We start from the raw sequence: 16,591 nt of genomic DNA, 5'->3' as shown, positions 1-16,591 counted from the left end.
TAGGCTTTGGAAGGACACAGGCAAAGGAAACGGTACAGTGACGATTCCCTTGTCTCTCCTAACAAAATACAACCTGACATCCAGCAGTGCAATAGGCCCCTCTTCAACTCTCCTTACTTCCTTCCTCTCTTCATTCCATCCAACATCCCTATCCTATCACATCGTGCATCCTCCTCGCTTACATAACATTCTCCCGTCTATCAGTCTTCAACACCCAATCGGCAGTCAATATGCTCTGCATCCATTTTCCGTGCCTCTCTTCTTTTTCTTGTGGTGAAAAAAGTTTTTTTCGATTAGTGAAAGTTTAATTCTAATGCCCTATAGCCCATCAGCCTATTATATGTATTTGCATGCGTGTAAAATGAAAGGATTTTGCATGAATTTATGCGCCACTCTGGGTAAGGGTTTGCATGTATGTGTTGGTTTTGAATGTGGTTTTGTTTTCTTTTACGGGTGGCGACCTAACAACCCCCGCCACACGCCCTTGCGGCGGCTTGCGGGGTATTATGTAGATGTAGATGAAAGGTTTTACAGAAATCGCCCACGTTTTCTTATCCAAAGGGAGTACGAACGGGACTCGTTTTTTTCCGTCTATTAGTCTGTCTTCAGAAAATAATATAAAACAAAGGTTTGCATAGAAATGTATGCTATTAAAGAATGTTAAAGTAGTTCTAGGTATCTCACTCTGTGGATTTACTTCATGGAACGAAATCATGCTTAGAGTGAAAAACTGCATAAAATACCACACTAATTTGAAATCATATTCACCAATAATTGCATTGCTTGCTTAAAAACCAACGTTCATTCGTTGAATCTGAAATTACATCCTTTTGAGTTTGAGCAGTCGGCGAATATAAAAGAAACTTATGATAAGAAAGATATTTTATTTTAGGCTTGTAAGGGAAAGATCTAATTAAACCGGAGATCTTGGTTGCCCTCTATTTCGATATTATTCTCAGTTTTTAATTATTTGTGTTGTCGTAAGCATCACAAGTTGTTGGTAAAGGGAGGATGCCATATGGTTTTCTCGAGGGCTTCACATTCTTCCGTTACGCCAAGTGTTCCCAAGTTATGTGGGGCGCCGAGGATTCCGGGACGATACTAGATACCCAAGTCATCCAAACTCTTGGGAACCACTAGAAAGTCCAATTGCCCATGAACGGCTGGTCCATCAACGCCATAACCCTCCTGCAACCATCCCTCTAGAATATTCTGTTTTTCATATCATACGCAAGAGTGCCGACCCGTTCGTATTAAAGGTTAAGTTAATAAATAATTCGCAAAAGTGGATAGAGGCAACATTAATCAAAGTAACTTCCTGAAATTCATTTCACTTTTCTACATATTCTCCCCGTACATTCAGACACACACTCCCTTTACAAGTCGTTGCTAGCCGGCAGCAAGTAAGTCTTTTGTTTGCTGTCGCAGCCAACGCGTAACCCCTTGCACTTCGGCATCGTTATTTTCAAGACGTCGCCCACCTAAATGATTTTTATGGGTTAGAACAGATGAAAATCACTAGGGGCTAAGTCGGGACTGTACGGTGGATGATTCAAGCGTTCCGATTCAAGCATTTGTCACAGCTCCTGCGTTTGTCTTGCTCACGTTTGCGACTTATTTATTGACTTACCCTCGTGCCTGTACAGTCTTGCATTATATGAGAACTATATTTTTGGCCAACTCTTCGAGTGATTTGGGTCACTATGTGGTATTGCGGGTTAGGGAAACTCACCTAACCTTGGAGGTACCGAATTACTTTCAAGAATCTCAGAAAAGAGCAACGCCATGTCCTTAGTGCATTGAGGAATGTGGTTAAATAATGCATCAGTTGCCTCGTTAAGGCGTTAACCTTCTATTATCTCTCGCACCTGCCGGCGTCCTGTTCCATTGCCCACCTTGGGCTGTGAATCATACACCCTCTCACCTCTGCGAGAATCCAAACCTTCAAAGAAGGAGATATGTGGCGTGAAAAGCTTCAAATCCCTCTTCTTCGTGCATCTTTCCGAAGTCCTCACCCACGCCCTACCCACATGCCCGCGTATTTCCCACCTTAACCTCTTCTGAGCCATCCATGACTGCCTCCATCTAATGCCGGAATACTCGACTTTCCCACCCACTCCCAAAAAAAACAACAGCGAAAAAATACGGTGACTTCGATTTATCGATTCTCCCTTCTCCCTCATCGCGTGGTGGCCCCTTGGAGGCGACGTGATATGTACGGGTGATAAAAAAAGGTAGGGAGAAGAAGAGGGTGGAAGATTGGGAGGAGGAAAGAGAGAGAGAAAGAGTGGGTGGGGGTAGGAAGAAGGGATGGAGAAGGAGAGAAAGAGTCCTTTTGAGAAGCAAAACGATCGCTTTCTTCATCTATTTTTATTTGAGTTGACTTTTGGTGATGCGAGGGATTCTAGGCACCGACGCGACGCCTCTTGGTGCCACGATAGGTTTTTGCTGTTCTCAAAAGAAATTACGTTGAAGTTCAACGCTCTCCGATTCGAGGATGGTGGAAAAATATACTTTTTTTTGCCACCGTCCCCACTCTTCACAAGGGATGTATTTTTATCTCAGAGAGGCTGATTTTTATCATCCCCACGAAAAAAGGGGAGATTCCTTCTCAACGAGCATCTTCTCTAATCAAAAAGGATCCCGGGCCTCTTTTTTTTTTCTCTTGTTCATCTTTGTGGGAAAAATTTGAATGCTTACGGATGACGAGGGACAACAAAAACGAAAACTAATAAATTCGAGTGCGGTCGAAAATAAATACCTATGCGGAGCGGGAAATTTGCGTGCACAAGGCGATAAAAAGGGGGAAAGAACAAGCTGAAATATTTCCAGGCTTCTCAGTTCGCGATCCTTCGAAATGTTGAGGAAGTGCGACGTGATTATAAGGAGGTGAGAGTAGCGCGGGCTGCCGATGGAAATAGCGTGTCATCGACTGCGATGGTTCATTTGACTATTTTATATGCTCCGAAGTTGGGAATTATTTCACAGAGCTCATGGAAGGATTCTTGTCAAATGAAAAGGTCATCATCCCTATTGCAATTATGATACCGCTGCGGACCAATAAAGTTAGTTGACGGAGAATCATGGATATAGAAGATATTCCCTTCATCAAACCAGTAATATATGGCCTCCAATGAAAAGCATCATGAGCTGAATCAATGCTTCTTTTTTGAATGATTTTTTTTACTCTTTCTGGAATCTCATACATCACGCAAAAAAACGAAGAGGACCTTTTGAGGAAACACATTTATTTTCGGAGTGTGCAAACTATAACACGTTAATATTTTGACGAAACAATTCAAAAATTATTCCTGGTGGATTTTTATCGCGAATATCTTGAGTATAAAAATGCTTCTTTTTTGATTTTTAATCTTTCGATCAATTAAATTATTGAAGGCTCAAAATATTAATCCCAAAAAAAAGATATTTAATGTGCTTAGGGTAGAATAGCCTCATATTCATGATTACTCGTACTGAATATCACTTTCATAAACCATCGGAATCAATAGCACGTGTGTCAAAAATTAATTTAAGAGCGTATCACAGAATGCACAAAATAACGCGGATTTGCATTTTTTCATGTGAATTATTATACGGTGTACCTTTGATATTAACTATGACGTGTATTTTATTTTTTATCGTCTTTATTTATTTTTAATTATTTCATTCTTTCTTATTTTTTTCTTTCTTTCTTATTTTATTCTTTGGTGAAAACGGATCTAAACTGCACCGAAGTATACTATTGTTTAAGAAATGGCAGTTTGGGAATAGTGGGTGAAAGCAGGAAAAGTGAGGAGTTGTCACAATTTTTTGAAAGAATGTAAGCATATTTCAACGCTTCATTGTATAGGCCTGCTAATTTTCAGATAAGGAAGTTTTGATGAAGGCATTTTTAGAACCAAATTCTAAGCATTAAAATAAGAATAATCACTGTGTTATTAAAGTGGTCTCTGTTTTCTGCGATAAAAAATTATCATTGCGGATCCAGCAGTTAGCAATATCTCTTCCCTTTGAAAATGCTATGGTAAGGAAACAAAATTGGCTAAGGTGATATTATCGTAGAATATTCATCTTCTGTAAGAGCACCATTAGAGCCACAGTGTCCTTTGGAATCCAGCGACCTTTAGTTTAATGCGTGTGGAAAAGGGTTTGCGTGAAAAAGAGTGGGGGCGAAAATTTCTCAAAAGAAGTGGGACAAAAGTTTACGGCCGCTTTTATGCCTAGGTATTTTTGACGGGAAAATCGGGCAGGGTTCAGTGGCTTCATTACCGTGTAGTTTTTTCTCTGGGGAGTGGTCCCAACGCTATACATGTTTTCCATATAGATCAGACCTCTGGCAAGGGGTCGACGTCTTATGCGTAACTGCGTACATGAAAGGGTAACTATTTTAATATTTTTACGCCCTTGGTATCGCCGTAACCAGTTTGACTGTCTCATTCTGGATTTCTTAAAAAAATGAAAGGAAGAAAGCAATCGCATAGGATTTTTTAAAAAATAACCATGAAAAATCTTTGATAGCATCGTTAAAAGGAAATATGATATGGATTTAAGCTTATAGCTTTCAACTTCTTAAAGGTTTCTGACTTAATAGTAATACCCTTTTTTAGAACTTCGTAGTTTTTCTAACCCTGGCGTGATTTACAAGTTATTATGTAGTATATCCTAAAAATGTATTCATTGTTAAAAATGATTTTTTTTAAGAAAAAGATGGTCGTAAAAGAAATGTTTTGACCATTTGCAGATCTATGATTTGCATACTTGAGGAGCTTTCTTCACTTCTAGGAAAATATAAAAAAAAACATCGTCCTCAGTCCTGCATGTCGCAGGAGGAAAAGAATGACTTTTCCTTCTACAAAAGAGATAACCCAGTTCCTATTTCCTTAAGGTTACATTGACCTGAGGAGACCCGGCGCCCTGTGAATTCTGACGGAATTTCTGAGGATATGTAATAAAAGCCAAAGGAATCTCGAGTTATTTCGTTGGAAGTCCCTCCGTGGAACTTTCACCATATCCAGCTAATTTATTCACCAAGCATTGCTTCCTGCGAGGTTTTCACGTGTTTGTTTGTTTGCCGGATAGAAAAAGTGATCTAATTGGCAGACCCAACGAACGCAGTTATGGATCATCTCACCTTCAAGTGTTCCGGGGTAGAAGTCAGTTTTTACTCAATAAACATGCGCCAATGAGAAAGTGGTTTCCGATCATACTCTCTAGTTAATCTTTCAATTCGTTGCGTATCAAGAGAGAACGACCTTAAAATCCAGTATCCATGGGAGATTATGGCAATTTTACAATAAGAATTTTATTGTAATGTTGTCAATTGTGATATTCACCTGAATCCGGGAGGAATATGAGAGTGATACTGCGCGTGCTCATTTCCTCCAGCTTCCGTTAGGGTCGCCTCTGGCGCTGTGTCTCCTTCACTGGATGGACCCATGTGTTCGTCGGCTGCTTCGGCTCCAGCTGGAAGAATGAAGACCACTTAGATGTACCACGTTTGCAATTGGTGATTTCGTAATGTACATAACAAGTAAAGCAGAGTGAATTTTAAATTATATAGGAATTATTTCTCTACCATTTAGAAAATTCATTGGAAATAAATTCATTAATTTTTTGTCAACTTAATATTTTTTAAAATCTCAGACGAGTAGACCTTTGCTAGATTTAATCAATGCCATTATTGAATATATATATGCGTATACGAAGCTTAATGAATGAATTTACCAGCTCAAAAAATCCAGTTCCAATTCTCTTCAGTTGTTTTGATGTTGGTCTGGAGTTAAGAAATGGAGTAATAAACTTGCTTCAAGCAATTAATATTTTTCAAAAAAAAATTTGAGTAAAATATATGGGTGCTTCAATTCTTTTGAAAACTCAACGGGCAGTTCGTATTCCATTTTGAACTTATGGTGTTCTATATAAGTCTGTGATAACCCTATTTGAATGTGTGTATAAAATAGCGTGTCACAAGCTCTAATCTTACATAACGCGTCGAGATCATCTTGTGATAATTTATATACTTCGATTTTCATCAATGATCATAGCTGAAAATCAAATATTACTGGCTGATTTCCCAACATTTTTTTTATGAAGGTGTTTCGCAAAGACATAAGTATATTATTTAATGTCTTGGCCAGGCTCGTGTTTCATCTTTGATTTAAAGTTTTACGATTAATACTGCGATTTCGGTGCTTTGATTTACCCTCCATAAAAATACCTGTTGCGCGAGTGACTGCATCGCATTGGGTAACAAATAAAGTCTTTTTTTCAGTTATCGAGATTTTTTGCGCCGAGATCAACTCTTGGTATTTAGAGACATTGAAATGTGAATTTATTATTTTTAGCACCATTAACCATAAATACAAATGAATAAACATATATGTGAAATTTACATTCTGATTACAATGATTTAAAAATTTACGTTTTCATTTATTGAATCTCATCGTTTTCCTAAAGGAATCATAAAATATTAGAGTATTCGCAGAGGACCCCAAGGAAGTAAGATCGTATAGTTCATCACCAACATTGATTCTGAAATTACGGAAATTTTGTAATTTCCTGATGAAATAGAAATTTACGGAGGAAAAACTATGAAACTGATCATTTGGCTCTTACGACCATTGTCAAAAATATTATTACCCCTTGGTGACGAGTGATATCCCCAGTTTAATCTAAAAAGTACGAAGCAATGGCCTCATGGGAAAATGAGGCCATTGCTTCGTATCTATCTATCTATATATATATATATATATATATAGAGATATATATATATATATATATATATATATATATATATATATATATATATATATATAGAGAGAGAGAGAGAGAGAGAGAGAGAGAGAATAACAGTTACTCGCATCAACCGAATGATATTTTAGATCTTGCCGATATTTGTTGTGGAACAGTGCGCGTTAACAATAGATAGCATTTAATATATACTTTACACTTCCAGGATTCACTTCTTGGCATTGTTTGATGTCCATATTAAATGAGTTTGTAATATTTCATAGACTTTATGTTAAGGTACAACGCGTTTCACCGATTTGCGGCATCATCAAGAAAATTACAAAATCGTTTAATATGGACTGTATTTAATATGCCTAAAGTATGCAATCTCATGCAAATTCGCCGTACTTATGTTATTATTGTGGAATTTGAGAAATACTTCAAAGACTGCTAGGTTTTTTTAAGTGTGTTGTTCGGGTTGAAATTTTAAAAGGTTTTTTAATTGGCAGTTCATTCCCTGGGTTAAATTTGGAAACAAGTCTTCACCTCTTTTATATGTAGTAGCTCGACTGGGTCAAAGGACGAAGTATTACAAGAAAGCAAGTACCTTATTCAAATTAAATTCCTCAATTCTTCAGTTGTTCTCATTATTCGATAATTTTGAGATGAACATTACATCTATTCACCTGTTCCACGCTGAATACTTAAGTTTTATATTGATATGCATACAATTAAATATGGTCCAACGCAGTTAGAAATCAAAGATGAGGATACTCATACAATGGGAATTAGCTGCATATGGAAATTTACTCGCAAACATTGAAAACACTAAGGCAATGCTCGATCAAATCTCTTTGGTGGAACTATGGCTGCATTTTACTGATGGGCAGACTGTAAAAATGTGATATTTAATCAGTATGAAGAAAGAGGTTATATTTCTACCCAGGGGGCTCCTATATTAAAAGAATGCATAGAGATTACGTTGGTCAAGTATCGAAATATTTGTTAGTAATTAGATTAACTGTTAAGGAAGCAGCCATTCTTTTCATTCATCATGCAGAAGGTTTCGTTGAGTTAAGCCTGAAGTTGTATCTGTCATCATGAATAATGAGTTCAGTATGTTCAGTTTTTTACAGTTAGGTAACAGAAAAACCACATATACGTAATGGACAATGTAAATTATATATATATATATATATATATATATATATATATATATATATATAATCTCTGGTTGAATATACCGTGTGATTTTCACAGTGATGCAGCATGCAAAATTGCAGGGCCCTCTCTAGCACAGCGGACTCTCTTATCGACAAACAATGCATAAACTTACGGCATGACCGACCGACCTACTTTCACCACAGAATTTATTAGGTACAGTTGAAGTGAAGCCAAGCACGACCCAACGCTCAAACACTTAGTCATACATACTGTGACTACGAATCATACCTGTTGCCCATGCGAAAGGGAAAAAAAATCTTGTGCAAATGAAGAGATTGAGCTCATATAAAAGGAATTTTCCATATTTCTTAAATTTATTCTCAAGCATCTGGTATCATAAGTCTATGAAATGTGCAAAGTACCCGTGATTTCGTTTTATGGGCTAGCCCAATTTGTCTTGTTGGAGGTCAAAACCAAAAGGCTGCTGATCCCAAACCCTCCGCGGTCGTAGAAGTTAAGTTTTCTCAAACGAATTTTCGAGAGACTGCTTCAGATTACGAGCGAATAAGGCGAAGCCCGTGAAAAACCACACTATTAATTTTTACTATGAAAAATGGCCGGTAGTTATGAAGACAATGATGGCTGCCGCTTCTCAAGTTCAAAGCGATGTATGACTATTCACAATGCCAAAGATTTTCACCGATTTATTTCAGATAAAAAGTATTTCGTCAATGAATATATTCTGGAAAGTCACTATAGGGAAGATTCCGGCAAGTGAAAATTTTTCAAAACTCTATAGGAATCCAAAGTTATGGCGTATATATTTTTGTTTGGTGAGAATTAAGTGTAGTGGTTCCAATAATGCTACCACTAATCAATCCTATACCATTTATTCCGAATCAGCGGATATGAAGAAGGAACCTTTTCAAAACAAAGCATTAAGCTCTCGACAATCGCACATGAACACCAGAAGACAAGCATAATCAAATGAGGAAAGAGAGACATATGGAGTGACATGAGGATAGTTTCCACCTCAAACTCCCTTTTAGGTCGATTCCCGAGGCGGGCATTACAATCTTCAGAATTGCTTGCTCATTGAAGCAAAGCGCTCGCTCTTAACTTGCATTGGGAGGCTCATTTCTTGCAAAGCCTAACTCTGCCATTTGCGGCGGAGTGTTCTTCCGTGTTAGTTGTGAGCGGAGGAAACAGCAGAGCTGACAGTAACGACTTAACGAGGGAATGGGGGGAAAAAAGAGGGATTATCGAATCCCGACGCTTCGTCATTTTCTCTCTCTCTCTAAGCTTAATGGGACGAGAGAGCAAAAAGTGATTATTGCCACGCGTTTCACTTACGATCATGTAGCACCTGGAACATCGTGAATTAGAATGTTCTAAACAGTTACCGAAAACAATTGATGCTAACCAGTCTTACTTAACCGTGAATAAATGTAACACCAATAGTCAGGACATTGTAACTTTAGAATTCAATTGATTATCAAAATAAGTAATTAATTCATTTAAGTCAACAATTGGTCAGTTCATTGTAAGTACAAATGACCATGAGTTCTATTTTAGAGGCGAATGAATATCTTTCAAACCAGGCGAAAGGTATTTTTGCATCTATTTCCTTTTTGCCCTTCATTAGTATTATGGTAACTGGATTCTTATATATTTATTAAGTAATTCCTCTTTCCTTTTAGCCCTTGCCAAGAAGTAACAGACCACGAATATCTCATACCAAGACTTGTTATGGTATATAATTTTTTCTACCGGTATCCTTTAGACTGGTAATACGATCTCCTGTTTCCTCATCCTTTCTGAGTCTAAATCGTTTTTACCGGCAGGTTGTCTTCAATTTATCCTCCAATTCTTCGGATGATTTTATTCGTATTAGTGTTTTGGCTGCATGTGGCAATCTTGCCAACTTTTCGCTGTCTATCAAATTTCTCTATCCTCATTTTGTTCGGAATCACAACAATTACACTTTTTCGATGCTCTTTAACCACATTTACTTGCTCATATATATCTTATATCTTTCCAAGAAGTTTTCCGAACAATATTCCTTTAGCTCCGAGCGCCTTGATCATTTATTCGCAGATGTTATTCCCTCCAGGAGTCTTGTGTGTCCGCAGAATTCCACTGCCTTGCCGAAATCACTTCTTGGTATACCTGGGCCTAATTTTCTCTCATCTTTCTTTATGCCTTTTTCCTGAGCTTTCGTTCCTTGATACACTACTTCGAGGAATTCCGTCCACGTTTTCTTTGTCTTCATCTTCCATTAGCTTATCTGCATTCGTTTCGTTGATGCTGTGATATTTCGTTTTTCTTTCTCCGAAGTGATTAATTTATACGCTGTCTCAGTGTTTCCCTCCTTTATGATTCCATTGATTTATTCTCTCTTCTATTGATTTATTCGCAGCTATCAATCCAATCTTCCCTTGCATTCTTTAAGTCTCCTGGACCTTGGTTTTATTCCTTGCTATACATGGCCGTCTCCCCTTCAATTCTTGGGTTCTCGTATTTTCTTCTTCTATAAACTTTCTTATACGGATGATCACCCAATATCAGCTCTCCAATGCAATTACTAATATAAGACTGAGTAATTTGACTTACGTATTGCGTTACAGGTTTAAATGTTTTCGGTTCGACTGAGGCGACAATGTAGGTAAATGCGAAGAGCAACACGCTAAATTGATATTTTGATTTCGCTTAAACAAATCTTCAGCCTAGGCATATGTAATGTTGCAGGATATTTATGGAAAGCCTGTCCTTCCCTATATATAGTAAATTTTGGTTTTAATTCTATGATGAGGAGAGATAATCAATTTCAAAGGGAAGTGGACCCGTAGCTCCAGGAACCGTTTTTAAAGGAGTAAACATATACACGCTGCTGCAAATGTGAGAGTAGTCAAGTAGTCTCAAGAGAAAAACTATCAGAAATATCAACAATTTTATCAGGTGCCACCCACGCGTTATTTACAGAGAAATAACGCATGATACTCGTATGTGCTGTGTGGGTACGTACCGATGCTGTTCATACCCGAACAAAAGCACGTTCAAGTGAAGATTGATCTCAGCTGAAAGTTAATGTTACCGGTAGACGAGGGGCTTTATTTTTAAGGTTATCACTGTAGAAAAAACTTGGCTACGTCCTTTTGAAGTATGCTATAGGGATGCACTGATAATTCTCAAAGGCTATATCAATCGCAAAGGGGCACATTTTGAAACATCAGACTAGATGCTGCACCTCGATAATGCACGGTCACACGTCACGATTGTCATTGCTGAATATCTTGCAAAAATCAATGTGGAGGTGTTCCTAATAATCACTATGGATTCGCGAGACTTTTTTCTTTTCCCCAATGTGAAAATTTACTTTGTAAAAAGTTTTTCATCATCAGAAGCAGTGGTGAAGGCTGCTGAGACGATTTGAATGACCTATAAAAATTGGTCTTAAAAACCAGGAAAAGAAGGTGGAGTAAGGTCATTGCCTCCAGTGAGGACTACTTTTAGGAGAAAAATAAAATATTTGGTGGATGAGTTAAGGTCTGTTGTAAAAGAATAGGATCATTCATTGTTGAACAGTCCTCGTATTACCAAACGTCATTGACTTCTAAAGCAAATCCGCAACGCACCTTTTGTTTTCAATTGGAACATTTTTCTGCCATTCCCACGGAACACTCTCCCCTTTAATGCCATAAAAAATGTTATTCTTTTCCTCCTTCATCGGTTTTATAATCAGAACTTACGATATCTATTACCTCTCAGTATCTTCCCTGTTTAAATTTTCTGTTTTATTCAAATTTACTTTAACACCCACGTACGTGAAAACGTACACCTTTTTGTCTCTCCCCACCTTATTTATTTCATTCTGCACCTCAAAAACCTTCGTTTTACACTCATTGTTCTTCTTTCATGACTCAAACAGCATCCAAATATTTTAATTTCGATCAGTAGGGACATTTCATAAATTAACTCACATTGCATTAGATTTTTTCTTCAATAATCGAGGTTTAATATGTATACTAGTATATAACTCTGACACACACACAAAAACACATATATAGATATATATATATATATATATATATATATATATATATATATATATATATATATATATGTATGTGTGTATATATATAGATATTGTGTGTATATATATATATATATATATATATATATATATATATATATATATATATATATACTAGTATATATATATATATCCCTCCCCGGACTACAAACTTGACGTGGTGGAAGGACTTGTGCGTTCCAATGTCCCCTAGAGCTGTGCTGGCGGCAGTAATAATAATTGCTACTGGTAGGGTCACCCATGCCAGATAGGTCGAAGGTTAGGAGCCAGACGAAAGGTAGTCCACGCAGCGTCTGTTCCTCAGTGAGGCGGCTGCAATGGCGTCTGACCCTAGTGGGGCGGCCAGTAAGTGATGGTGTCACGTTAAAAACACTATTGAGGAAGGCAACGGGAAACCACCTCAATTATCATTCCCAAAATTAACATGATGGACTATACAGATATATATATATATATATATATATATATATATATATATATATACACACATATATATATATACATATATATATACATATATATATACATATATATATATATATATATACACCTGTATATACATATATATAATATTCATCCAAGTCAAATTTTATATCGTGGAATTATAACTTTTTGTTAGCGGTGAACTAATGAACTTATCAAGGACTTGATTGATTTCCTTCATTGCTCCCGAAACAGTACTTGATAATTTGCCTTGATGGCGCGGTGACTCCACCATTTTGAAAATGCAGCTTCATAGTAAATCAGGCCTTGAGTCTTCTAAGCTACAATCTACCAATCATTTGCAATGATTGACATCATTGGCAAGAGTTCACATGAAACAGCATACGTAAATGCCATCGTTACATTTCGCAGATGCTCCTGGACGTATCGAGATACCCATTAAAGCGCTTTATTCAGGAGTGATAACCCGGAGGCAGCTTTGTTTCCGGAAATTTTTGTTTGGCCGGCTGCATTCTCCGTGCTACGGTGGGTTGGGAAAGGTTGGCGCTCGCGGGGTCCCTTCGCCGTCGCCTTCCGACTCTTCCCTCGCTCCAAAACTCTCCCCTTGACGCGCTGCCAATTCACTCTCGCCTAGCCAAGAGGCGGGCGACTCTCCTAATCCATTCCGACTCATTGCACCACTGTCTCTCGCCGCACTTGGCTTTTTGTGCCTTTCTCTCCTTCTTCTGCTTTCCTACGTCCTCCCAGTGCCACGGTGCGTCTCGCAAGTGACTCATTCGGATCGAAAAATAAACCGTCTGCTTCCGCTAATGTTCGCAGTGTGGGCGAGTAATCAATTTTTTTCACCCACTAACCTTCCTCGGCCAGGAGTTTGGATGCTTGGAATATATCTTCAGGGATGGGAGGATGTCGCACTCACCGCGCCTCAAGGGATTTGTTTTCCTACCGTGTGAGATTAGGGTCGACATGCGTTTCGCGGGGATATGCGAAGAAGACTAAAATGGGTGGAGGCTGAATTACTAAGAGGTATGTTAGGTGACTTTTGCGTGCTTTGACAGTGACTCTCTAACTACAAGTCACGACTCCATTATAAGTTAGGGGAAACGTCGGGAGAGGTTTTAAAAAAATTAGCAGAGGATTAAAAAGAAAAAAAAAACAAATTCACAGACATTATTAAAGCATAGGCAAAATCTAATACGATTTGTTGGAACGATCAGGGCAAATTAATGCTTATCTGTGAATTATTTATTTTATTTAAATTAGGCTTTTAGATTTTAATTTTTGCCAAGCCTACTACTTACTGATAGTGCATCAATAACATGTTTTCAAGAGATTCACATTGGTTCATGTACTATCGGTTGTTATTTGATTTTCGTAAGCAAGGAAGTGGGACCAAACGTTCTTATTGATCCTATGGGGAGGAGTTTATCGTAAATTTTTAATTTTTACAGTATACCCATCAGGAAATGAACAGCATGAAAACCCTAGAATATTTATAGGGATTTGCAATGGTGGAATAGAGATTCCTTCATTACTACCACGCATCTTTGAAGAAAGCCAAAAGTATGTTTCATAGATCGGAGAATATGTTAACTTTGACTTTTTATTAGTTTAGATAGAGAGGGAAAAGATATTTGAAATATTCGCAAAAAGCAAATTAATTAATGCCGAATGGTGTCGCAACATTACGAAGATTACGAGAGGGTTTGTATTTGTCTCTAAAACTAAGGTTGTGTTTCCCGCGCTGAGATCGGATGACCGAAGGAGAAAGGCATAATTTTTATGCCTGTTTTTGCTTCATTATGATGCGAAAAAATCAGTTTCTGAGATTCGTTAGACTGCGCGCCATTTATTCGGCAATATGTAGGACGTTTATTAGTTTTAATCTAAACTTTCTCCGTCTCCTTACCCTATGATGCATAGTGTTTAGCAGTCTCCAAATATTTAGGCTGGAAGTGTGAAGCAACTCATCACTATTGAAATGCTGATAACGTCGGTTTTGATTACTATTACGCTGATTTAATTGAAGGCCTTAAGAGTTTTGTTGTACCCGTCGAGAAGAATTTCATTAAGGAAATTGTCGAATTGGCTGTCAAAAATGGATTCCGTGGAAAAAAGAGGCATGGAATAGTAATTAGTACGAATCTTGCAGACTGATTTTAATTTTTTTAAGCTTTAAGGTTCAACAATTATAAATTTGACAAAATTTGAACGAAATTTTCATAGCACTTGGTAGGGAATTGGTGTTGGAAATTGACATGGTAATATTTAAGGAACAGAACTTTGAATAAATTAGTCCGTTCACTCAATTTTATATCTTGTTTTCAACTTTAAGTTATCTCCGTATTCATTCTTGTTTAAATTTTCAACTACCTGGTAACTGTGTACGTGCGTTGCTCAACGTGGAAGAACAAATTATTTTTTTCACCCATTTTTCATAATAAATGACACAAATACGAATTTTATATTTTGCTTAAAAATCATTATCCAGGACTCCATGGTGCCCACTCCTGCTGTGAAATGTCAGTGACACGTCAATTATGTTATGTTTATTTCCTCAAATCGAAAGTGATCAATCCACGGAATTCCAAGGAAATGTTATTTCACCCAGTGAAATAAATTTCACTGGAACCATACTCCTGGAAAACTTTAATAATCCGGGCATGGTTCCAAAGATATTCATTTTACTGTAGAATAAGTAGCCTTCTAAATTTCGGAAATATATTAAATGTGGCCCATAATTATTAGCCAATTTTATAATTCAAATTTTTTTGCAGCAGCCTTCCCCTCTATTCTCTTCTCAATTAGGATCTGCATTTCTCAAAGAAACTTCTAAATATGAAATAAGAATTCCAAAAATAGAGGGTCTTTGCGCTGTCCTCACGTTTAATAATGGTTACCCATGACTCAGCTGTCATCGTGATATGTACCCTACGCGCGATGAATCTCGGTGAAAATTGATTCGACGCGTTCATTGATCCAAAGCATGACTGCTCAAATATCGATCGCGATTGACTCATTTTGGAGAGCTATCGGAAGGCAACTTAATTCTGGTGCTATAAGAAACTGTCGGCCACTTCCTCTCTTTTGACTTACTTTGAAGATAAACAGTAGATCCCCAAGTAACTGATGTAACTGAAAAATATGAAGTAACCCTTATTTTTCAAAGGTCTGCCCTGGATTAAAGCATTGTAATTATTGTCTGAGCTTGTCACTCTTATTCGGGCTAGTCGTAGGAGGAGGTAGTCGCTGGATAATCCATATTGAAATTCCCTCCAGTGCAAGAGGTATCATTGCCATTTGTTTTTTTCTAGGATTCTACGCCGACAAATTTCCCTGAGAGCCGCCGCAGCCGGCTGAAATCATATTTAATTGCGTCCCCCCTTGTTACTAATGTAAATCATGGCAGTTATTTAATGGATTTTTAGCATCGCCATCAGATAAGAAGATAGTGAGGAAAGTGCAAAATATGCGTGTATAACTAAGTGAGATGGGCATCTGTATTTCCTTGCAAAAATACCTTAGGTGGTAGAGATGATTGCGCGTTAAGTAAAAAACTGGAATGAAGGGCTCTGGAGACAAATGAAATGTACTAATTTGGGAAATATACCAATAATGTGTTATTAAACAAGAGTACGAGGAAATAATTCGAGCCAAATATTTTACATCGCCTCATTAGGCACTTAACGACCCGTACATAAGGGGACACTCTTTAAATACACACTTCACTTAAATTTCAAAGAAACTGCAGGAGATGCCGCAACAGTAACTTTTAACGGAGTCATCCGCTAATGTGCATTTCAACGCAACAATTTCAGAGTGTAAAATAGGCGAATGATTTTTAGACTCTGAAATTTTTGCATTGAAACTTCACGTAAATGTTTTTTCCAGTTAAAAACGCTTTTTAGGATTCAAATTTTTTAACTTGAGGTATAAAAACAGTTACGAATTTGAAAAAAAATGGAAAGCACCAAGCTGTTCGGCCAATTGGACCTCTTTTATGAAATGCACGTAGAATTCAACTTTATGCACACGTAATTATGTAGTTACTTTACGGGTAAGTGAGAGACATTTTGTGTAACTGCAGATTTTATTCTTCATTTTTACATCGTTTACCCTTATTTTATCATAATATTTCTTCAAAGTTATTTTCGATTGAAA

The 16,591-nt window shown here is 37.4% G+C and overlaps 1 protein-coding gene across 2 annotated transcripts in view; it reads right to left on the bottom strand.

Annotated features, from left to right (window-relative positions):
• LOC139698643 (uncharacterized) overlaps positions 1 to 16,591 on the bottom strand; it is a 212,860-nt gene that overhangs the window by 49,870 nt on the left and 146,399 nt on the right. For both annotated transcript variants that reach the window (XM_071597499.1, XM_071597498.1), the window contains exon 2: positions 5,334 to 5,463. In XM_071597499.1, coding sequence (XP_071453600.1) covers positions 5,334 to 5,463 — 130 coding nt within the window. The remainder of the gene's footprint in view (positions 1 to 5,333; positions 5,464 to 16,591) is intronic.

The sequence above is a fragment of the Hetaerina americana genome, unplaced genomic scaffold (assembly GCF_022747635.1).
Source record: "Hetaerina americana unplaced genomic scaffold, ioHetAmer1.1.p SCAF_9, whole genome shotgun sequence".
Taxonomy (NCBI): Eukaryota; Metazoa; Arthropoda; class Insecta; order Odonata; family Calopterygidae; genus Hetaerina; species Hetaerina americana.
This window is presented reverse-complemented; position numbering and strand designations above follow the sequence as displayed.